The sequence below is a fragment of the Thunnus thynnus genome, chromosome 8, assembly GCF_963924715.1.
Source record: "Thunnus thynnus chromosome 8, fThuThy2.1, whole genome shotgun sequence".
NCBI classification, from domain to species: Eukaryota; Metazoa; Chordata; class Actinopteri; order Scombriformes; family Scombridae; genus Thunnus; species Thunnus thynnus.
Window position 1 is genome coordinate 29,952,184 of NC_089524.1, and position 23,622 is coordinate 29,975,805.

Genomic DNA, 23,622 nt, shown 5'->3' on the forward strand with positions numbered 1-23,622 from the left:
AGGCCGCCATGTTGCACCGCCATGTTTCAACTTCACCGCTAGATGCCACTAAATCTCACAAACTGGTCCTTTAACTCTCAGCGACCCGAAGGAAATGGCAACAAACGAAGAAACGACTCCTCAGTGGAAAACAACCGTTGTAGTCAGCACATCACTCCAGGTTGGTCTTAAAATTTGAACTGTAACACATTTTGACAGTTTGGTTTCAGATAACGGTTAATTTGATAACGTGAAGAAAATAGTTTTGCTAGCTAGCGTTATATTGCTAACGTACGTTACTACCACCAAAACAAACCATAAAATTACATGACTGCAGCCAAACATTACTCATTCACGCTTATCTGGCCTTTAACGGAATTTGTAAGATAAGTTGTTTTAATTATGTTTATTTGTTTTTACCAGAACCATGGTACAAGCAGAATGCTGGGCGCGCAGCAGCACCGCATCAGGTTTTCACATAGTGTGGTGTCCGGAGCCTTTATCTTTCCTCTGTCAGGTAACTTAAACACTTCACACTGTCCCCATAGAGCTCTCTGGGCAGTCAGTTTTCCAATGCACTTTTCTTACTGTTTTAAATACAGAATACCACATTAGTACTTTGTGGAGCTGCTAAAATTGAAAACACATAACGTTACTCCTAAACTGTATATCAATAGATCAAACTTGCAAACATTAGCTATATATTATACAATATTTATATACAATCAATACATATACTACAAATATTAAACCTATGTGTTATAGATGTTCTGTCCAAAATAAGCCTCACAGTGAACAAGTAATGCCATTTTTTGTTTTAGTTGAACATAAGATTGATATTTATAATTATTAAATTATGCCATTTATAACTTACTTGCCTAGGTACTGCATTTCTGTTGGTTGACCCTCAAGATCTCCCAGAGCCTTTTGAGGAGTCAGGACTCATTGAGCGGATAAAGAAGTTTGTGGAAGTTCACAGGAACAGCTTTCTACTTCTATATGCCCCCTTCAATGGGAAAAAGGAATTGGAAACTTTGTCACTGATTCAGCACAGGTAAATAAATTTGTGGTTTTTATGACTTCAGTCACTTTCTCAAGTTATAATCTGGGAAAGTTTTACCCCCTTGTTTTGCTCTATTGTAACAAGGATACATATGCACTGTGATTCTTATTTTTATTCTTTATTTGTATCATCATGAGCTGCCACTGAGGTAGCAGCTACTCTTCCTGGGGTCCACACGCAACAAAAACATAACATATATAAGAAGACATATAATACATGTAACTAAACATCACAACACATAAAACTGCATTCCATTCGTGGTTGTTCAGGTCAGTTAATTAACATTAATGTTTTTTATTAGTTTCTTAAAACTTGCCCCACTGATTCTTGGTATGTCATTCATTCAGTCATACATGTATAATTACTGAGAAAGTCTTTTCCTCTTTCAGATTCTTCGGTAGCAATCTCAGGATCTTGCCTGTGCGAAACAATACTGAGATTGTCAACGGTATGTTGACAATTGCCAAGGTAAAGATAACAGCAGCACACAAATGGTAATTCTGTATGATAAATAAAACTATACTTGTGTACTCTTGTGATACTTTTGAAGTAAGCAAAGGCTAATGTGTCTGCAGGCCACCAGTAAGCCCCATGTAGACAGTATCCGAGACCGGATGTCTCTGGCTCGGGCTCACATCATTGAAAGCAGTTCTGTGTGGGAGATGCTAAGAGACATACTGTAAACCTCAGCAGGTGTTCAACCACTGAATATACAAAATCACAGGTAAAAGATGTGTTTGAACATACAATATTAGCAGAGTTTGTTCAGTTTTGACATTATTGAATGGAACAGTTGATGTACATCCTCAAAGAGTTTTGGCAGAGAATAATTCACACATTTGTTAATGATTTTAATGTTTTTATTGTTCAAACAGGACAAATAAAACAAATATGTTTAGATCATAACTCAATGGTTTGAAGTGAAAATTCTGCCGTAAACTATTCTTCTGTGATCTCTTCAATGCGGACAATAAGACTCTCCATCAGGTCGAATGTCACCAAAGCACTCTGCAACACCTGAGACATATGACACATGTAATTAGCTGAATAGTCTTACTGAGGTCAAAATCAAAACAACTGTGACAAGTGACTGGAAAGAAAGTTTCTGTACCTGATTCTGGACATCTGGGGACATATTAGACACTTTCTCACGTTTCACCGTTATGCTCTTGAATAATTTTGTGGATCTAGCAGCAGCTCTGGCCTCTAGAGCAGGACAATAGTAACAGGAAACAGTATGAAAACAGAATGTTAACATTGTACTGCCATGTGCAAGGTTATATGAAAGTCATTTTGTTACACAGATTAGCAGCCAATTCCTACCTTTTGCTTTTAGCTTTTGATCCTCTATCAGCGCCTTCAGTTCAGCTGAATAATATGCTCTTGATATGCTGATACACACACGCAGCATTTTGAGATATTTGTCTTTGATCCTGCACAGCTCTTCCCACACATCTGCCTGAAGGTAGGAGGCGTAAATCATCAGCTTTCTGCATTAACCGAGCTAGCTGTCAGAAGAGCAGTGAAAGTGTTGAATTAGACTCGACTTACATTGCTCCTCAGTTCTTTGTCTCTGATAAGGAGGTAGCGCAGAAGATTCAGACACTCCATTGTCCTGGATAAACAGAGACAAGGCATTGCATAATGGTTTCCAGTTCTCACATTTACAGATCTTTGTTTCTCTGCAGGAAAGCCACATTTCACATGGCTGAGATAGGTTTTCAAAAAATACAAGTAGCCACAGACATCTGTAACTTAATTAGATCTGATTATGTAGTTTTACATCTAAATCTACATTAATTTAGCTCCATATTTCATGAAATGCTGCCTTCATTATAGTTGTAGATATAGTTTTCCATATATCTTACAAAGACCACAACATACTGGAGATACATGTCTATAACTTGCATCTCTTGTATAAATGTGGTTTGTGATCTGACCAAATAAAAGCAGCTATGTGTAGGATTCGAAAAACTTCTGACTTTGGTGACTGTCCAGACTTTGTGTCTCAGATAGTCAGACTGTCAGTAAAGGGACACTGACTCCCCCTGACTGCACTGCCTTCAGTCTAGCAAAGATTTTTGGCCTGCTTTGGAAAACAGCAAAATATGTTATGTGTAGTTAATAGATATGCCTAGTGTAGACTTAAAAGTAGGACATGAGCAGGCCTGTCTGTAAGTTAAACCTTTGTTTATTTAATTACCTGTCCATGTTGTGAAGCAGATCTGTCTCAGCACCCTGTGGCAAACATAACACCAGTCCCAGCAACGAGAGAAACTCCACTCCCAGGAACCATTCATTGGCATTGCCCGGCTAGAGGAGTGTTATCACAGGTTAAACACCCTCAAATTCAATAACAGATCAAACATCCTCTTAGCTGTTAAGACTGAAGAAAAATACAAAGGTGAAAATTCATGCAAATTCATGCATTTGACTTACATACGCCCGCACTCACCTTCAGGGAAAATTCTACTTGATTCCTGATGTTCTTTATGATATAACCTTCTACACCTGAATGGTTGCTGGTTTTTAACATGCACCTGCAATAGAAAATGTGATTCTGTTCATTAACGTAAGATTATCAGTATAACATGCAGTGGCTGCAAATGCTAAGAGAATGCAGCCAAGAAAGTAGAATATAGATATTTCCCTGTCCAATGGAGTTACATAAACATGTGCAACATTTTTAACACTGAAGCACATTAACTAGTTTATTGATAATAAAAAAAGGAATGAGGAAAATATATGGATTAGCACATGATTTTGTGGAACAGATGTAGTTAAGTTTAAACTAGTTCAAACTATGAAAATAAAATTATTATTCAGTATGAAGTAAATAATTAGAAACATCAGTATATAGTAGATACTACATATATCTGACAATGGAATATTTTTAAAAAATTATGTGACTTGAGAGCAAATATACAAATCATAAATCATAACTAGTCCACAGAGAGCATGTTAGCTTAACTTTTGAAAGGCATATCCTGTATTTTTTTGTACTATTAATATATAAACTCATGGTTTGGTGTTTTCTTTCTTCTTTGATGATATTCTCACCTGAAGAACTTGTGCTTTGCTTCAGCATCTAATTTATTGATGAAGAGCTGGAAAACCTGTAGTCCAGATTCTCTCTGAGGAAGCAGTGATCACACAAAGAAAATCCAGAAAATTCATGTGTTTCATATTATCACAGGTGCAGAATACATTCTTCTTATCAATGAATATTGTATACTCACCAAATGTTGCATCGGGCAGTCAGTGAGAAGTTGCCGCAGGTTCTGTGAATTTCAGCACAGCATGAATGTCGTTGATTGGTCCAAAATAATCATACTCTGCATTCGGTACAAGTGTATCATTTGATCACCATGACAGCTGACCTGCAGTATATAGATCACTGGTATTTGGTCATAATTTTTGCCGTAGCAGAGATGTGCCATGTAACATTTTATGACAAATTTGGTTTGTGACCACTGAGACTTATGATAGTTTCTTCAGTCAGTGCCCAAACCCAGAGTACACAAAGTCATTGTTGAGTGAAGAAGTTGTACTGATAAACAACCCTTGAGCCCTGCAGATAAACTGTAGTCATTTTATGATATATGGCGGTAAAATTCTGTAAGCAGCTTATAAGGCTGTAAAACTTGAGCTGATGTCGTGCTTGTCTTACCTGCGGTACATTGTAGAAGCTCTTCAGCTCCAGTAGACTCACTGGAAGGCTGTTGTCCTGCACACTCTCCAAGCTTTTTCTATACAGTGCCTGATTCATACACAATTATGCCCAAGAAAAAATGACTTTAGTTCTGTGTTTCCAGTCAAATCTCAGCTCTGTGAAATTAGAGTAATATTGATATGCACTTACCAGCCCTTTGAGTAAGTGTGATTCCTTTTTGCTGTCAAAGAAACAATATATGACAGATGATACTTAAAAAATCATTTTAAAATAAGAACCTTATTCACTTCATGTTGTTTTAGCAGCGTACCTACTGAGCAGCTGATTGATGTATTCCATGTTGCACTGAAGAACAAACACAGGGCTGGAACAGCAGGAAAAAGTACAATGTAAATATCTTGTTACCGTGCAGTTACAATGAGGATAGTCTCCCGTGTGTCAGCATCAGGCTGACCAGGTTATGTCTTCTCATTTTACCTGAATACTGCTGGGAATCTGTCAATGGCGATGAGCTGGACAAACAGCAAATACGCTAGACATGCTCGTGACTCCATAGACTGACTGATGTCCTGTGATGTTTTTTTCTTCAGTGAGCTGAAGAACAGGAGCTCTGGAAGAGACTCTTGGATTGCAGGTAATGTGACCTGTTGGATTGTGTGGTGGTTGTTAAAAAAAATATATCACACTGAAAAGTCCTCCACTGTATGACTGCTTTCCCTTTGATGGGAAAAGAAGAAGAGAGGATCATGCACTTACCATTATCTCTGTTGCAAAGAGCCACAGTGAGGATTTTCTGTCTCGGGTCAGTTCAGCCTCAAGCAAAGGCTCTCTCAAGCTCCTCAGGCAGCTGCACCGAAAAACAGATCATCACTAAGCCTCTTATGACCATTTGATTTTGATGCTTCACCTCCAAGTTTAATATTGTAAACTAGTAGTAAACTTAAACATGGTGTTAAAAGTGTTAAATATACATTGTCATCAACGGAAACAACACTTAAAACTAAAACCAATAGACCCTTTAGCGGCAGAAATATTGAACTTTCACAGCAGGAAAAGCACAGGTGTGAATGATAACATTAACAATGGCTCCATTCCATTTTCCCAGTAAACCATGTCAGTGACAACACCAGCATTCACAACACCAGAATCTGGAATTGGATCACCTAAATGTAAAGCAGCCATAATGAATGTTATTAATTGCACCTGTGCTTTTCCTGATTTGACCAAAATAATACAGCAAGAGAAGGAACTCTAAACTACAACATTGTTAAAAATTGGTAGATAGATAGATCAACTACGTAAAAACTACAGAGACAAATCTTGATCTCTAAATAACCACACAGGCCATGTGTATTTATCATTAACACCTCATTATGCTGTTTTCAACTCAACCAAACAGAAACAGAAACCTACAACTCGAGAAGCTCCGTCTTAAGCTCCTCATCCTCTGTGCTAGTAACACTGTTTCCGTCTTTCCTCTTCACTTCCTCTATGAAGGGTTTTGTGAGCACAGCTAAGGCGGTGCAGCAGCGACATAGACCGTACTCATCTGCTTCCTCCTGCTGCTGGGTGTAAGGCACAGGCAGCCGGGACAGCTGCTTCTGCAGGGCAGACAGAGCCAAACCCACAGAAGCTGCTTTTCTCTCATCCAACCGCAGCAGCACTTTTCAAGACAGTGTTGTTGTTAGTTGACATTATTACAGCAGGGGGAGCCAAATACCATTTTTTGAACAACTGCTTTATCAACAGCAAAACAGCCATGAGTATGTCGAGAAGTAATGAGACAACTACACATCCAGTTACCTGTATGACTGATAGTGTTCACGGATATATTTGTTGGCCATATTTAATAGTAATAATAATAAAAATACAGGAAGGGTTAATTCATTTTTGTGAAGGGAATATCAGCAGTAAGATTTATAACACTTGCATAATTCATTATAAAGTTGCTACAATCCTTCGTATAATACTTTATTTGTCATACCTAGAGCTGCAACAATGAGTCGATTGACAGAAAATTAATCCACTACCATTTTGATAATCGAATAATAGCTTTAGTCATTTAAAAAAATTTTTTTTTTGGTCGGACAAAACAAGATATTAATTATCATAAAATATAGATGTCACAGACAGTATTTCTGTTTGGAGGGGAGGATGTACAGTACTAGTAAGTAATAGTAGCACATAAAGAGCTTTGATACCTGTTAGAAGATGCGGAACAAGAGCTATGATGGTCTCAGAAATGGCATCTGGATCAATGTCTTCAATTAGTTCAAGCAAGCTATGCAGGAGTTCATCTGGTTTGCAAGTCTAGACAACAGAACAGACATTTAATCTAATGTATAGGAAACATGTCTCATTATATAGATGAATAGTTTGCACCTACCCTGGTCAAATATGTGATGGCAGCCTGGCAGTGATCAAGACTCTTGTCTTTTTTAACTACTTCATTTACCAGAGGTGCCAAGAGAACACAACCCATCGACTTGACAATACTCTGCAAGTGCAAGAGAAAACACAATTGTTATATTCATCAGTGATCAGTAACCAACCCTACTGCTGTGCTTTTGGCAGCCCCTTCCTTCCCATTTGCATGTGTCGCTACATAAACAGGTGCAAGCAACTGCAGTTTCACACAGTTTTTGCATTTGAACTGACAACCAACAGAGCTTCAAGTGTGTTATGAGTGGTTGGGTGCCTTTAAGGCACGTTTGAGCGTCTCAAAGATGGAAAAGATGCAGAGCTTTTTAAAGCTGACAATGTCAAAGGCTACAATTAATTGACTTACCCACAAAATATATTTGTTACTTTATCTGAGAGGGAACCCTTGTTATATGAATAAGGGAGATATTGGTAGATGTCTTTTGCAAGTTCTTTCCCTACATCCATGCTGAAAGCCAAAGATTTCTCATTTGGTAATCATTTGAACCCCTTGAGATTGTTCTCACTTCAGAAAGAGGAAGGAGGAAGAGATGACACATGCTTCTAAAAGTACGCTGGACACAACTGCGTGAAGCATGGAGAGATGGGACAACCAAGGGCACTTAGAGGAGTGCCATATTGAAGAGGTTTATCAGTGGAGCGAGAAATCTGACTGAATATCTGCTCCGTTTCCTCCCCACACCTCCAGGTCAAGAGGCCAGCAAGCACAGAGTAGTGGCTGCATGTTGATGTTTAGCATAGTTGGGTCGTGGGGAAGTGGCTGCTGCTTTCGCTTCACTAGATACGTGACTGCTGTTGCTCAGGAGGCTGCAGTGTGACTGTGTATGCACTTTTAGTCCTGTATGACAGATTAACACTGTCAATCTACTGCAACTCTACATCCGTAAAGTGTGACTACTTCTAGTCAGTGTTTTACCTCTGAGAATGGAGATCTGTCTCTGTTAGATCTGTTAGTGATGGAGGAGAAATACCTGGTTTTTCTTATCTTGAATACATTTCAGGAGTTGTTCACTGTCTCCCTGAGTGAGGCAGGCAGATCCTAAATTCTTGAACCGTTGGTAGTCATCTGGCTTTAAATCTTCTTCTGCAGTACCTCTCTAAATACAGGATGGAGGATTGTCAGATAACTCAATGGATTCTTCACTTTGGCTGATATACAGGATTAATTCAGCTTTAAAATGTGCGTTTCCTGTATGAAACTCAAAGAAAAAAAAACAATTTGGTGTTGACATTTTTACTGGTTACCATGTCACATTAAAAATATAATATCTCCAAATGCATCTTATTCTGAAATATAAAGCCAATATACAGTTTTGAAAAAAATATGATATGATAGTCATAACAGAAACTGTCAAAGAGAAATTTAAAGATAAGCTGCAATACCAGTTCGTCTTCTTTAGATCCAAATGTCAGCAAATTTTGTTTGTTAGTACAAACTATAAAATAGCAAATATGTTGAATTATATATCATGTTTGGCATGTTTGCTTATTTATCTTGATAGTTCCAGGAATCCACAGGAAACAGTGGAAAAGGGCCTCCCAAGTGGGTGATAAACTCAGAAAAAAAGGAAGGGAATATGGAAAAGGAGAGAATGTACAAATTCTCAAAATGTGCACAAATATAGACGTTCAATAGCATGAAGAACAAGTGCTCTACCTCTTCCAGCATCAATGCTCCCCCTTTTTTTTTGAGTATTATCTGGATAGGTTACAATAGGGTGAGGGGGGCAGCGTACAATGCAGACTGAACCACCTGCATGAACAGTAATCATTTTATAAAAACAACACTTTAGATACAACTTTGTGAAAGCGCACACTTGCAATGTTCAGCTGGCAATATCCTACAGGCGATCATAAGTATGATTACCTCAGCTAAATTGTATTACAGTGATGTAGAATATCGATGACTTACCCATCTCTTGATTATGTCATTGACCTGATCCTCATTCATTGTCAGTGTCTGCCTAGTCCTTACAGGCAATCCTATTATCAATATTTCTTTATTTTCAGTGCTCCAAAAAGGGCTTGAGCAATAGCAGCTGTGGCAGCTAGAATAACGTGTCAGAACCAAATGTGCAGCTCTACTGATGTCTCGAAGGACAGCGATTCAGTCCCTAACATAAACCTCTTATCTCCCTTTGTGCTTCACATGTAATAGGATTAAACCAGAGCACTTCTATGTGGACACAGAAAATGTTGGAAGTGTCTGGAAGGAGCCTGTTGAATAACACTCTCAGTTCTGTGAAACAAATATAGCAGAAGTTGTCATTCTTTGGAAGGACTCCAAAGTACTCTTTCAATATGTCATACCAGGGAATCCACTGTGATTATTTTAGTAATTCTCAATCATTCACTGAAATTTTTGCCTCATTTCCTGCACTGTAGGTGGGGATATGCCACTTGAGCACAGTCTGTGACTCATATGTGTTTTCATATTGCACCAGCATCTACTTTGTTCGTTAAATTAATGGGGGTTTTTAATCATTTCACTGAGTGCACGTAGAATCCCTGCCTTTTTCCAAAGTATACTGAGGTGTTGCTTGCGTCAGGTAATCCATCACAGTGAACATCATGTCTGATTTTATTGCATGATAAAGGAGGTTGTGATGTAACGGTTGTCCACCACACTGATACCCACGGTGTGTGGTAAAGCAGCAGAGTGCTGACGGACATGAGAAGAAATTGTAAGTTTAACCAAAATGACGGCAGACGTGATATTTACTCTGATGCATTTCCATTCTCTTGCAATCTTCAAGCCTTATAAGGTTATTTTTATACTTTGCAGATATGAAAGGAAAACAGTGGTTTATTAGGTACATCTAGCTAAAAATAAATCCTACTGTCAGATTACAATGTTGAGCCTTTGTTGAACCTGTTTCAGAGAGGTGTAGATTCAGCTTTGTTATTTTATGCTGTACATTTGGTGCCTTGGTTGCCCTTCGCTTGACACAAATCAAACTACAGTAGTAGAGTTTTATTGCAGGGATTTTTTTAGACTTTAAGCTTGGTTTATGTAATAAACTGGCATCTTAGTGTCAATTGCAATGGCATGCTTTGGGAAAAGATCAACAATAGTGTGATGTATACATGTATATATTTGTAGTAAATGGACTGGTATGGGCCTTTGTAATAGATTTTATGACGGATGAAGAATTTGTTTAGAACCTATAATACGAGCAGCACAGGTCTGAGTGTTTTTGTGCTTTGACAGATTATTAGACGAATGAATCCACCCGGGACGCTTGCTGTGAGCTCCAGACTTCACTATATAATTAAATGGAAGAGTCTGTTGTACACAGAGGCACAAGGATTAAGAATGACTTTCCATGATTGCTTAATGACAACATATTGCTCCTCTGTGTAAACACAAAGGCTTCAAAGGCTTGGATCATCTTTTCCCTCCCAGCGTTCGCATGCATGTGTAATATAATAGAGGTACAATCACTGACTTCCTGCTCCAGTAAAGGAGCAGCTCTAGTCCTGATTTTAGATGAATAGGGAGAGAAGCGTGTTTGAACGGTCGGATTTAGCCAACATCTGCCGCTCAGGTTTGCTTTTGGTATTGCTGTGTGATGAAAGCGTTAGACAAAAGCCACAAAGCAAATACAGTACACAGACTGCCGCTCACTCCATGTTTGTACCTGATTTTGTCATTCTTAATTACTGGCCGATGAGGTTCTGTTTTGACAGCGCTCTCTGAGTGCAGGAAATACAAAATAACATTCAGGATCAGGATCAGTATGTGTTATTATGATATTGCTTATGTATAACTGTAGTTGCTGAAGTATCAAATACACCCAATTAATAGCTTTTTTAAAATTTTAAGTTTTAATAGCTAAACTACAAATAACTTTAGCTTAGACACCATCTAAATGCAACCTAATAATAAATTCTTTTCATTGAAATGGAACTCCTGCTGTGTGTACATTCATGGCTACAAAACACTGAAAAAGCATTAACGTGAGAATCAGCTCGCTTAAATGAAAATTCACAGCTCTATATTAAGAAAGGTGGGCTTAAATTTTCCTTTCCTGTCTAGATGAGTCAGTAAAAGCAGTGATCACTTTCCAACTCAGGAGGGCACTGTTTGTCTGGAGGGCTGTAATACCTAGCCTGCAATACTACAATGTACTGTAAGTGTCCTGCATTCAAAATTATGCTTAAGTAAAAGCACAGAAGTGTCATCAACAAAATGTACGTGAATTATCAAAAGTAAAAAAAAACACGTATTATGCTTATTTTTTAATAGATTTTAATGTTGCATTGGGTCAAAGTGGAGATAATTGTAACTACTTCATTTCATTTTTCGTAGTTTATCTATAACAAAGCATCATATTTTAGCTGATCATATGTTTTAGATGTCCAATTTGCTATTAATTTTAACTTTAAACTTTAAATAGATGTAGTGGGGTAAAATTATATATCCCCCCCTGAAATGCAGTTGATATAAAGTAGAAAATATATGGAAGTGCTCAAGTAAAGTACAAGTACCTCCAAATTGTTCTTGGGTACAGTACTTGAGTCAATGTACTTAGTTCCAGTATATAACAAAACTGAGTATACACCTGTTCCATATCACTAAAATATTAAGTAATTACAAATCATTTCAATTAAATATAATTTTGTGTGATTTTAGACAAATTCAAGAAGAATTAAGCTAATGCACTTGTGATAATGAAAAGTCCATCTTTAAGAATGAACTGCAACAAAAGTCAGCACACCGAGACTCCATTCTTTTATTTTATTTTATATTTTGTATGCCTACCTTTATAAGTGATGACAGATTGGATCCTCCTGGGCAGAGATGATACAAGTCTAGAACAAATCATTCTTCTCAGATGATTCTGTTCAGCTGCTCTTCACTGGAGGGGTTTTCTTGCTCTACCTTCCTCTTTAAAATACTCCAGAGGTGTTCTACTGGATTCAGTTCAGGGGACATACTTGGCCAAGTCATAGTTTTCACTTTTTTATCTTCTTTAAAAACTCTTGTGATTTTTGCAGTGTGTTTGGGAGCATTGTCATGTTGAAAAATTCGTCTCCTGCCAACCCTCTTGTGACTGGTAGTCACCTTTCATTCAGTATTTAGTTATACAAACTTATGTTCATAGTGCTATCTATACATGTTTGCCTCTACATCTTCTGTACTCATGCAGCCCCATATCAGCACACTCCCACCTCCATGTTTCATGTTCGGCACTATGCAGTCACTGTGGTAGTCCCAGCCAGGTCCACGCCAAACATTTTGGACCCCATCTGATCCAAACTAATCTATTTTGGTTTCATCTGACCAAAGAATGTGCTGCCAATAGTCATCAGGCTTCTTCTCATCTTCTTTGGCAAAGTTTAATCTTGCAGTTTTGTTCCATTTTGTGAGCAATGATTTTCTTTTTGGATGTTGTCTGTAGAGGTTGACTTCATGCAATGTCCTTCACACTGTCTGAGCAGACACTGAAACACCAATTTCCACAGATAATCCTTGTGCCAATTCAGAAGCACTTGCCCATCTGTTTTTCAATACAAGGTTGGGTAAATAGTGAATTGTGTGTGCCGTCATTTTTCAGGGACAGCCACTACACCTTCTGTTATTGGTAGTTTGGATTCTACTTTACCTCCTAACCACTGCTGCAACTGTGTTTAGGCTTCTTTTCAGTAGCCTCCTGATGATCTTGTACCCTCTCTCATCTTTATGAAGTCTCACAATCTGGTTTCTTACTTGTTCAGGCAATTCCTCACCATGTGGAGCCATGTTGCATGATACACAACCCAGACCGAAACTGGGGAAGTTGTTGCATTCACAGGTTCTTTTATAACCTTGTTCAAGCAATTAGTCTTAACTGGAAGTCACAGGTTTACTCTCTTTTGTTGCATTGATGTTGTATTTTGAGACCCGTATTTTCAATTTAGTCTATCTAACCTGTTTGATTTTAATTACAAATAAGATTAAATACCCTACACTTCACCCTAAAAATACTATTAATTAGTTATTGATTCAACATCAACAATTATTGTAAGATGGTACAATTTTGAATCATTTAACATTTTAGTGATATTACACAGAGGTGGACTCAGTTTTATTATATACTGTACATTGCACCACTACATATAGAGAACATTTTATACATAACAATACAGAGAAAATCACATTACTTAGTCTAAAGTGTCTGTGTCTTGCTGTATAATGACTCTCAGTTTGGCCTAAATGTCGTCCTGTATTTTTGCACTGGTTTCATTATTAAATGTGGTATAACGGTGGCTTATGAAGTGTGGCCACTAACGTATCTTGCTTCCTGTATCTTTGTTCAGGAGATAAAATATTTCCGTTTGAAATCTGACACAATCTGCAGCTGCACTTTGCACTCACAGATCATTGTAGAGTAGCTAGTAGGTAAATTTATTTTGAAGGATATATTTCTTCAACTATAGTATCCATTTCCATGGATGCATATCATGAGCAATCTTCAGGTCAGGTGATGATACTGTACAACAGTCTGTGTGCTGTCTAGGCATGTGTGGAGCGGTCGGCAGTGTTCAGAGGCATATCTCAGGTCACTGATATCACATATCCATTTATATTTAATTTGCTGGACTACAACAACACAGTTGTGTAACAAGGTGTGTAGAGGATGGCCTTCTATAAGCTCTAGTATGAGAAAAACTGCGCATGAGTTTAGCATCATGGTTTGAGTTTTATTCATTTTTTTAAATTAAAAAAAAAAATTTGAATGTACAGCGTGTGTTCTTGAGGATGAAGTTCAAGGTTTATTACATATTTCCTGATTGAAAACAAGGTACAGTTAAATGAGTTTGTTCTCTGATTTAGAGAACAAGAACGAAGAAAACAGAGAACAAGAAAGAGCAGGAATGAAACATGATTGACTGTATCTCATTTCAGTAGTGCAGCAGATAGTGCAGTATTTATGGAGTAGTCTAATATACAAACAGGGAGCAATCCTATGAGAGCCGGATAAAGCCTCTCCATTTTCCCTCTTCATCCCATATTTCCTTGGTGACCTCTTAGAGAGCAAGAGGTTCTAAGTGAACTATTTATCCAGTCGGCTTCCCCCGGAGGCCTCAGCAGACTGCTGCAAGCTCTCCTGTCTGCCCAAAACCTCCCCAGGCCCCGCTGTGCTTGTCAAGAAAAACTGCCATGTTTAGGGCCTCTCCCAGGGGTCCCACTTCAGCTACACTGCTGCTTTCTGAGCCGCGCAGATGAATTTGATTTTAAGATATTTTTATACAGTCCAGATTTGCTTTAGTGATTGCTGCTTTACCTTTTGAGCGAAAGGATCTTAATTGAATTTAAATGTCTCATAGTTTGAATTTCGTTCAATTCACCCAAATCACAGGAAAGCCATGTATTCTTGTGTAAACCTTGTCTAGCCATAAATGAAGTGCTGTTCATTAAACTATTAAAACTTCTATGTAAAGGCAATATTTACATAAAGTTTTAGGGTTTTAGGGTTAGGAAGCAATTGCTGCTCTTGTTCTGCAGAGGCCCCTCTCCACATTCCACAGTGTACCATGCTTTACTTTTTTAAGGTTTTATGTTTTGTATTGGTCCGTTCTTAATATCCCAGTGTAGATATTTTGATTCTCTTAACTGTGGATTAGGGAGCTATGCAGTGTCTACTTATTGCATATTTGTATATGCATTAAAATATGATGTGTTTTCATAGATTTGTGGAGTTTCATGTAGTAGATTTGGTAGACTGTGTGCACATTTTGTTGCAATCTTAATATGTGATTGCTTGCTAGGTGTAATGCCAATTACCTTGAATTGGTTCACTTGTTTCTTTGCTATTTAAGTGGCCTCTGTTCTGCACAGTTGTGACACTGATGAAGTCGGACGGCTTGAAACGTTTTCTTCTTGCAATCCTGTCCTGCCAAAATGACCTCAGCAGATAAAACTGAAACTACTGTATCTGCATGGCTAGATTATCACTATGTGGAAAAATATGTCTGGATGTAATTTGGGTGAACTGGCGTAAGTCAAAGCCTGTATCCAAGTGATGTGGAGATGATTTTACAGTAAGTGTTTTTTTTTCATCTTCTCTCACTGCTAGTCTTTGGAAGTAGAGTCTAGAAGTAGAATATCTTTAGGGGGAAAGAGATACCCTGGTGAACTGAGAGCTAATGGAGATGGTGGTCTCACAAGGGAAAATCTTGACCTCGGCCCCTTTTTGTAAAAGCTTTGCCCCTGTGGCAAACAATTGCAGGGAGGGGCTGTGCGGGTGTGGTCTGAGTGTGTGAGTGTGTTTGGAGAACATTTGTTTGTGCTCTGGCAAAGGCTGTTGGGGGAATGTACTCCAGTCTTTTTCACATCTTTCAACATGGCGTAATGCTGCTTTATGTACCCGTGTACTATGAGGTGAAAGCTCCCAAGGCGAGACAAAGGACCAGGCCGGACGCCTCTCCTGTGCTGCCACGTTTGTCTGGTATTGAGCACCGCTGGGGGAACTGCATCAACAAATCCATACTGCCTGGACCATGCAGACTTCACCACCACTTGCTCAACCTTTTGTAAATCAGCATTTTGATGACAATTCCTAGTGTCGAGTTGTTCCCAATCAATACACACAGAGCGGACGCCTTATAGACACAGATAACTGCTGCTTGCCTGCTGTATCTCGGGGCTGTGGAGACTGACACCCTGTCTGACTCTGATCAATAAGTGGAGCGTGGCGCGGCGCACAAGCTCTGCCCTGCCCACTCTGCTATCGCACACAGAGCTTGGTTTCCCCCGGCAGCAGGGTAAAACTGCCCAGCAACTCCCCAAGGTGAATGAATCGGAGATGTTACATGTGAACTGGCTGTCAAAACGATTTTGTCATCTCCCCTTCTCTCCGGTGTTTAAAGATGCTGACACACTGTGTTTGGGGTACCAATGTCTTGTTGGAAGTGATGGAGGCTTTTAGCCTTTTTTTTTTTCCAAACTCCCTTTATCCGTTTAAGTGTTCACTTGAGTGTTAGAATTTCTATTTCACCTGCCAAAGATGTCTCCTGGCACTTCCTGCTCACTCACAACTTCCTTTCAGGTCATCTGATCTTGACTGTTCTTTGAATTTGGAGACTTAACAACTTTATTTGGAATCTTTTCATAGTTATGAAGTTCAACTTTTTCCTATATACTGTATTATTTGTCAGATTTCTCAACCTAAACCCACTGTCATTTCAGTTTGATTAAATTTATCCAGAAAAGTTTTGTGACACAACTAATCAGTTCTTTATATTTATCTCAGATGATGTTACATGAATATTATTAGTGGGTAGACGGTTTCAGAGTAAAGATAAAACACTGAGTAAAGAAGGACAGATCAGATTCAGCTTGGGGTCATTAATGTTTCAGAGGATGCCAGAGGGAGAATGGGAGAGTCACTGCACAGCCGGGATCCATTTCTTTTGACTGTGGCTTTGTCGTTTTGGATCAATCCCACCGTATGCAGGCCTGTTGGAAAGTGGCTCATCTCTAATGGAGTGATTGGCAACATACTGGCATGTGATAAAAAGAACAAGAAATATCAAAGGTCGGCTAATGATTCCAGATCACCTTTTCTTTTAGCCATTAAAAACAACCTTTCTCCGGCAGGATTTAAAAAAAAAAAAAAAAGACAAAATATTAATATAGTAATTATTCCCCTCCTTTCTCGCTCCGTCTGCCTCAGCCGCAGCCCAGTGTAAACCTCTGGGGCTGCGGAAGTACTTACCATCCTACTCCTCTATGCTGTGATCTCCACAATGGCATTACTCTGCTTTGATCCTGCTGCAGTCTGACACATGACCACACAGACCCCTGAATGGGCATTAGTGCAGGCTTCAGCAAACCCAACATCTGTGCCTCCCAGCACCGCCACTGCTCAAATCATTCATTAAATCAGAACACAAAAAGTAACTTTACTTGAATGCCTCAGCATAAATATTTGATCATGGCTGAGAATAAATCTTTGTCATTTTGTACTCCTTCCTCCGGTTGCGGGCTCCTCTTATAGATCCTCCTCGCCTCGCACTCTCTTTGCTATTCAGATACAGGCACATGCTTGGCTTGGTCATTTGTGAAATGGATCTTATGAATATTTTAGAAAGATTCATAGCTGCAATCAGGCCAGGTTAAGAGTATGACTGTATCACACAGTAACATCTTGTGCTGCCATGCTCACTCAAATCATTTGCTGTTTGCATAGATAATATAAACAGAATGAGCGTTTTGTGTTTTTCCTGTGTAACAACACAGTTTACAACTTAATTTATATTTTGGATACACAACAGTGGATTCTGTATATGATTTGTTTATTTATGCATAAGTACATTGTAATTTACATGTGCTTTACACTTTTGAGTAGTAGGATCATTGACATCAGTACAACTGTTGAGCTTTATATTTGTTTGGTATCAATGAAAATTTTCAATAGTTTTATTGCTGATACCAAAATGTTACTTTTTAAATACCATTTAACGTATTTAATGTAAACATTTAATATGTTTAATAAAAGAAGCCAAACTTGTCAAATGATAAATGTTTTCTGAACACGGAAGATGTATAAAATATTGTCTAAAATTAGCAAAATTATGATTTGAATCAGAACATTTCTGGACAAAGAATACATTTTTTAAAAAGTAGTAGAATTTGACTAAAAACTTTAGTATGTGACCGTTTTTACGGTCACATACTAAGGACAGTGTACTGGAAATGTGAAGAAAACTAGAAATGTGCTAAGGACACATTTCCATCTGAGCCACAAAATTATTTAGTATGTATTTAGTTCAGTCAACAACCCTGTGTGTGCTGCTCATAGTGTTTTTCTCACATTAGCATGTTAACTGTATAGCATGCATGGATTTGTGCATGAATCTCACAGCGTTATATTCCGCACACCATCTCATCACAAATTCTCAGCGATGTAAAGCCTTTTTCTGAGTGAACAAGAATATCAACTACTGACTAAAAGGCTGTTCTTTCTTGTCACTTGTGTTCAGAGGATTTCCTTTTCATGTTTTTTTTCCCCCCCGAAGAGAAGAGAATCCTTTGTTATCAACCCAGAGTGGATCCTTTTAATGTCACCTTCAGGATTCATTTGTTATTAGACATGACTTTGGATAAAAGACAAAACCAGGCCAACAAGGCGAGAGAGAGAGAGGGGCAAGTTATGTAGCAGCAGATGCAGTAAAAGGATTGAACACAGGTTCTTTTTTTTTGTACAGGTACAGAATATGAAATCTTTTGTGTAAAAGCACCCAGAGAGCAGAGGACACTGACACAGACTCAAACACAGCTGCCTTTTTGTCCGTGACTGACAGCTCACATCCAAATTGTCTACTGATATGTAATGCTAAATGAACCAGATAAACATGTCTTTAAATAAGCGGACAGCCTTACCAACCCCCCTTTCATCAAACCTGTGGGTCCCCATCCCCTACCAGCCTCCCCCACAACAACCCACCCAACAACCCACCCAACCCTCCACCACCAGCCCCCACACGGACTCATGCTGTTCAGGGCCCCAGACCCTCTGAACAGAGCCCGGCTAATGGAAAGCTTTCAAGGCGGCCAGAGAAATATGTCGGCTCTCATTTGGCCTCCACCATTTTCTCATGTCACTAGTGTGTGTGAGAGTGTGTTTGTATGTGTGTGTGTGTGTGTGTGTGGTCACGGCTTTAGAATCACACACACACGCACAAACACCTTGGGACATGCCATTATAAACGGGCCTGAAGACTGAAAACAACATAACTGTCCACCCCCCGTGCACACACACACACACACACACACACACACACACACACACACACACACACTTTCCTGCATGAATGTGTCATATTATGTTATGCGAAGTGATTTCAAGAGGACACAGACTCTGTTAGCTTTGAGTCTGATGCCTAAGAGGCCACTGCTCGAGGATCTTAGGTTACGTTAATGTTTGTATGGACTTAAAGGACCAGTGCGTACAATTTAGTGACATCTAGTGGTGAGGTTGCAGATTGAACTGAATACCCCTCCCCCTCACGATAGTTTTTTTCCTAGGATGGTGAAAACATGAACTGCCCTACTCTGCCTCTGATTGGCCTCTTACCCTGATATTCTTACCCTTACCCTAACCAATCTCACTCCTCATACCTTAACTTAACTAACCCAACCAATGAAGGCAACGAGTACTAGCCAGTCAGAGGCAGAGTAGGGCAGTTTATGTTTTCACCATCCTAGGAAAAAAAAAATTGGCCTCTCCCTCCTCTTCCAAGCGTGTAGGAGAACCTACGATGGCTGAGAAATTTGCGAATAATGCAAAAGGCCCTCTCTAGAACCAGTGTTTGCTTTGTCTGTTCTGGGCTACCGTAGAAACATGGCGGTGCAACATGGCGGGCTCCGTGGAAGAGGACCCGCTCCCTGTGTAGATATAAAGGGCTCATTCTTGTAACAAAAACACAATGATTCTTATTTTCAGGTGATTATACACTAATTAAAAATTACTTATGAATATTATATTCCATTTCTGCCAAGTCTGTTCCTCTAGATCCCACTAAATCTTACACACTGGACCTTTAACAGTTCAGTAATGTGGCTAGGTGCTTTAAAAGTTACAACTTTAAAATCAATTCTGGAACAAACAGGCAGCCAGCGTAGAGAAGCTAAAACAGGTGTAATATGATCCCATGTCTAAGTTTCAGTTAAGAGCCCTGTGGCAGAGTTTTGTGCAATCCGTACCTGTCTAAAACGTTTTGATTAAGGCAGGTGAAAAGAGCATTGACTAGATACCTCACACCTTAAGAAGAGCTGCTTAAGACATGAGGAGATACTAAACTAAGTCACTTACTGATTACTGTTGAAACATGAACTTGAGATAAATGGGCTTATTAATGGGGAAAAAATCTCTTAAACAATATAAAAGTCATAAACACACATTTGCATCCTTGTTTCATGCTACAGTGTAAAAGTCAGTAGGTGTGTCAAAGCGGTCCAGGCAGGCAGGGGAAGCGTGTTGTAGCCACGGCTGGCGCTCCAGGAGGAGGCTTGTCAGCCCGAAGAGGCCCGACTCTCCCCACACGTGTTCAGCCCGTCAGCTGCCTCACTGGTGTCTCTTGTTATTATTTTCCTCTCATTCTGCTGCCTTTTCTTTCCAGAGTCATGAATAATTTGTGTCTACGCCTTGTTGCTTGATGACAGCTGTGCAGAAGGTTTGCAGTCTGTTTTTCAGATCAGGTGAATAATGAATAAGCCTCTGCAACAAAAGAGCTGTGTCCTATATGAGCCCGGCCTCTCTTCATCTGTCCTGGCTTAGTTGGCGTGTCAACTGGGGAGGGGACAGGTGAGAATAAAAGTCTCTCTGATGCAGAAAACTTTCCCAAACGAAGTGTGTATGCAGAGGGTATGAAAACAGTCATCAGTTTATTTAATATCTTTTCATCTTCCAGGAAGCTCTTGTTATCGTCCCCACACAAGAGCATATTAATCAGTGCTTTTTCTCCGAAGCTTGCTCTTTGAAATTCTGTGTCCCTCTCATCTTATCTCTCTATGTATCTGTGAAACCTGTGTGAAATCTGCTGAACAGAGCGTGAGAGCAAGCGCCACATTATTATCACAATATACACAACAGGCCCGCTCACCCTCAGGGGGAACAATCACATTGACTCTCTCTTCATGAAAGTGTCCTCTCTGTCTTCTCTCATGAGCATATTAAGCAGATGTTGCTGATTCCAGATATTGATGCTTGTCAGTTGCGTGTTTGTGATCTTGATCTTTGCTTTCTTTTTAAACGGTATCGCATATGATGTTTTGATCTGATTCTCTCCTTCACTCCGTCAGGCCACATATCATATTTGTAAATCAGGAGATGGAGTCTGGTTTCAAAAGCTGTTGCAGCTTGCTGAGTAATGTCTCTTCAACATTTTTCATGTTCCATTTCAAAATTTTGTGTCTTTACATAGCAAAAAAAAATGTTATATTAAAGTATTTCTTGAATAATCTGAATAAAAACTCTTCTCTACAGTCGTTTGAGACAACAGGCCCTGTCAAAGGTATCTGACAGTAAAACCCATAACAGATATTCTTGTTTTAGTCCAGATTTGGAATTTACGCAGTTTATTTAAACTGTGGAAGATACAGAAAAATCAAACACCAATGTGCTTCTAAAATCCCTCTTTTATAATTCATGTTTAATTTCAGATTAATAATGAATCATCCAAAAACCACGAAACCCAGAATTCTGAACTTTCTAATTGCACAACTGTGTCTGTCAAGAGAAATTAATTCCACTACCTCTGTGTGTACAAACGTGTGGTTGTGTGCACAGATGTGTGTATGTGTGTGTGTGTGTGTGTGTGTTGCACATATTCCTTGAGTGTGTTTGCGTGCACTTCTGGACCAAGATGCAGGCCAAGATTTGAGCCTTTTAGACTGCAATGCTCTGATTACTCGCCCACCCCGATCGATCGAGCCATATTCTATTCATATTTGATATGCCTCGGGGCAGTGGGGTAATGCTTTAAAAAAAATCCACCCCTGCCCTTGGAGGAAATCTGGTCAGCCTAATGGTTTGTTTGAAGATTTTTGCTTGAAAAGCCTCTTTCTGAGATTGTGCTTGAGGAGCTTCTCTCAGAGGGAATCATGCAACACCTTACGAGACAAACAAATCGCTCAGTTTCTAAATAACAAGCTGTCGTTTTAAAGAAGACGCATAAAAAAGTTATGAGAGGAGTTTGATTTCCAAAGTTCAGTTGATGTCTGCCGGCTCTGCACAGCGGTGAGACATCACACCTGAGATGACCCACTTGTCCGTTACTGCTGAGAGTCGTGGTCATGCTGGTGGCTTGAGGCTGCCTCAGAGTGTTAAAGGCACTTAACGACAAACTCTTCATTCCAACAGGAGGAAATTCCCCTGTGCTGTGATTCAACATCAGCCTGAACAGTGCGCGTACCCGTTTTTAGACAGCAGCATTTGTCTAAGTGATTTATCTGTGACGCTTGCAGCAATTTCCTTTATAGTCTGCAGATTTCCTGTTAGGTGAGCCACTCTTTGAAATGACACTTTGTGCACATGTAATTTTAACTAATTTTAGAAATAAAAGTATATGAGCTTTTTCCACATGTAATGTATTTACATCTCAAGAGAACAAATGACGTGGCTCTCTCCCTGCCACGCAGCACCAAGGTGCACAGCTCCAGTAAGTCTTGCATTACATCGCCATCCCTCCAGCTTCAAATGAGCTCGCCTTTTCCTGTTCCCCTTTAGTCTGTTCATCTGGGGGCTTAAAATATTCAGTATTTTCGCAGGCCTGGATGTTGTACGATTTTGGGGGAAGTGAGGCATAGAAAATCTTTGTGAGTCAGTGATTTCAATCAATGTTGAGGGAAGACGACTAACTGATTGTTCCTCTTTTTTTTCTCTTTTGCTGTGTTAGAGTAATAAAGATGAGACGGTAAGTTAGGCAAGTGATTAATCTGACAGTATCAGTGATGCAGTGTATAAAGTCTCAGCCAGCTGTTTCATCCACGTGATGGAAGTTATATGAAAATAATGCTATCTAGAGTGGAAACTCATTTCTCATGAGTAAATTGATTGGTTTTCATGAGTTTATTATGTTCTGATGATGACTAAATGGAAATCACACCTTTTTCTTTACCATCACACTGTGTGTCACTGTCTGTCATAAGGATTTATATACCGGTAGTGTCTTTCATTTGCTGTAAACTCTGTGTCTTTACTGCCAGTGTCTCAATATGACTATTTTTTCCTGATAGTTTCAAACTGCACATCCAAATGAATCTACCCACAGGCCCCATGTGAGATCAATTTCTGCTCATCACTAACTTAACAATTCAGCAAAATTATTAATAAAGTCAAACAAAAAGAATCTATTTTAAACTACTTTCTCTGCACCAATCCCCCAGAGGAGCACAGCTGCTGCATGCGCTGCCAGCTTTCTGCCAAAACTCGTTTTGTTTTGTTTTTTTTGTTTTTTTCTTTTTTTAATAACAGCCATGAGGGTAAAAAGCATCTGGTTAACGGTTAAATCAGCTCAGACTGTTTAAGGTTCAAACACATGGCTGCAGTGGTCAAAACAAACAGGAGCTGCGGTAGCCTCTGGGCAATCCCAATCACAGCAGCAAGATGCTTAAATGTCCAACATCAGCCTAAAGCTTTAATTCCTCTTCATAAACACGTCAGAAAACAAAGATCTTATTGGCTTATTTATTATTATTAGCTTGTTAGTTTTGTTTCGTGGGTGGAAGGTTATAATGAAGCGCTTTACTTTCAAAACTCAATTGCTGCACAAGCGCAATGAGAAATAATTCATAACGACATTAAACTAGCACAATCCGTTACTAATTGAAATAATAATAATAATAATAATAATAATAATAAAGTTGTAAAAAATATAATGTACAAATAAATTGCAATATTTTCTGATATATTATGAATACTATACACACAATAAATGGCGTCAAGGCTACAGAGAGTGTGAGAAAAGAAACAAG

The 23,622-nt window shown here is 39.1% G+C and overlaps 2 protein-coding genes across 4 annotated transcripts in view; one reads left to right on the forward strand and one right to left on the reverse strand.

Moving 5' to 3' along the window:
* The window catches only part of LOC137188290 (protein SPO16 homolog), a 24,590-nt gene continuing 968 nt past the window's right edge, over positions 1-23,622 (forward strand). The window contains exons 1-6 of one of the 3 annotated variants that reach the window (XR_010929343.1): positions 1-160; positions 403-496; positions 862-1,033; positions 1,432-1,510; positions 1,618-1,766; positions 5,306-5,349. Coding sequence is in view for 2 of the 3 variants with exons in the window: in XM_067597898.1 (XP_067453999.1) it covers positions 95-160; positions 403-496; positions 862-1,033; positions 1,432-1,510; positions 1,618-1,725 (519 nt within the window). In the remaining variant the exon portion in view is untranslated. Of the gene's footprint in view, positions 161-402; positions 497-861; positions 1,034-1,431; positions 1,511-1,617; positions 1,949-5,305; positions 5,350-23,622 lie in introns of those variants that run through there. The other 2 variants (XM_067597898.1, XM_067597897.1) reach the window with 2 other exon arrangements.
* On the reverse strand, positions 1,881-11,607 carry LOC137188288 (glomulin-like). The gene is made up of 18 exons (XM_067597892.1): positions 9,070-11,607; positions 8,129-8,254; positions 7,102-7,212; positions 6,917-7,025; positions 6,129-6,378; positions 5,472-5,562; positions 5,193-5,359; positions 5,026-5,079; positions 4,905-4,935; positions 4,713-4,802; positions 4,282-4,323; positions 4,103-4,176; positions 3,498-3,582; positions 3,246-3,355; positions 2,594-2,657; positions 2,366-2,501; positions 2,154-2,248; positions 1,881-2,059 (listed from the first exon to the last, which is right to left on the reverse strand). The coding sequence occupies exons 1-18, from the start codon at positions 9,106-9,108 to the stop codon at positions 1,982-1,984; spliced, it is 1,752 nt and encodes a 583-aa protein (XP_067453993.1). The 5' UTR covers positions 9,109-11,607; the 3' UTR covers positions 1,881-1,981.

Excerpts from the sequence above, each read along its gene's own strand:
- LOC137188288 (XM_067597892.1), bottom strand. The coding sequence starts at position 9,108 with ATGAATGAGGATCAGGTCAATGACATAATCAAGAGATGG. Across the intron at positions 4,177-4,281 it reads ACTGCCCGATGCAACATTTG|AGAGAATCTGGACTACAGGT; the intron begins GTGAGTATACAA and ends CTGCTTCCTCAG. Across the intron at positions 3,356-3,497 it reads AAGTAGAATTTTCCCTGAAG|CCGGGCAATGCCAATGAATG; the intron begins GTGAGTGCGGGC and ends ACACTCCTCTAG.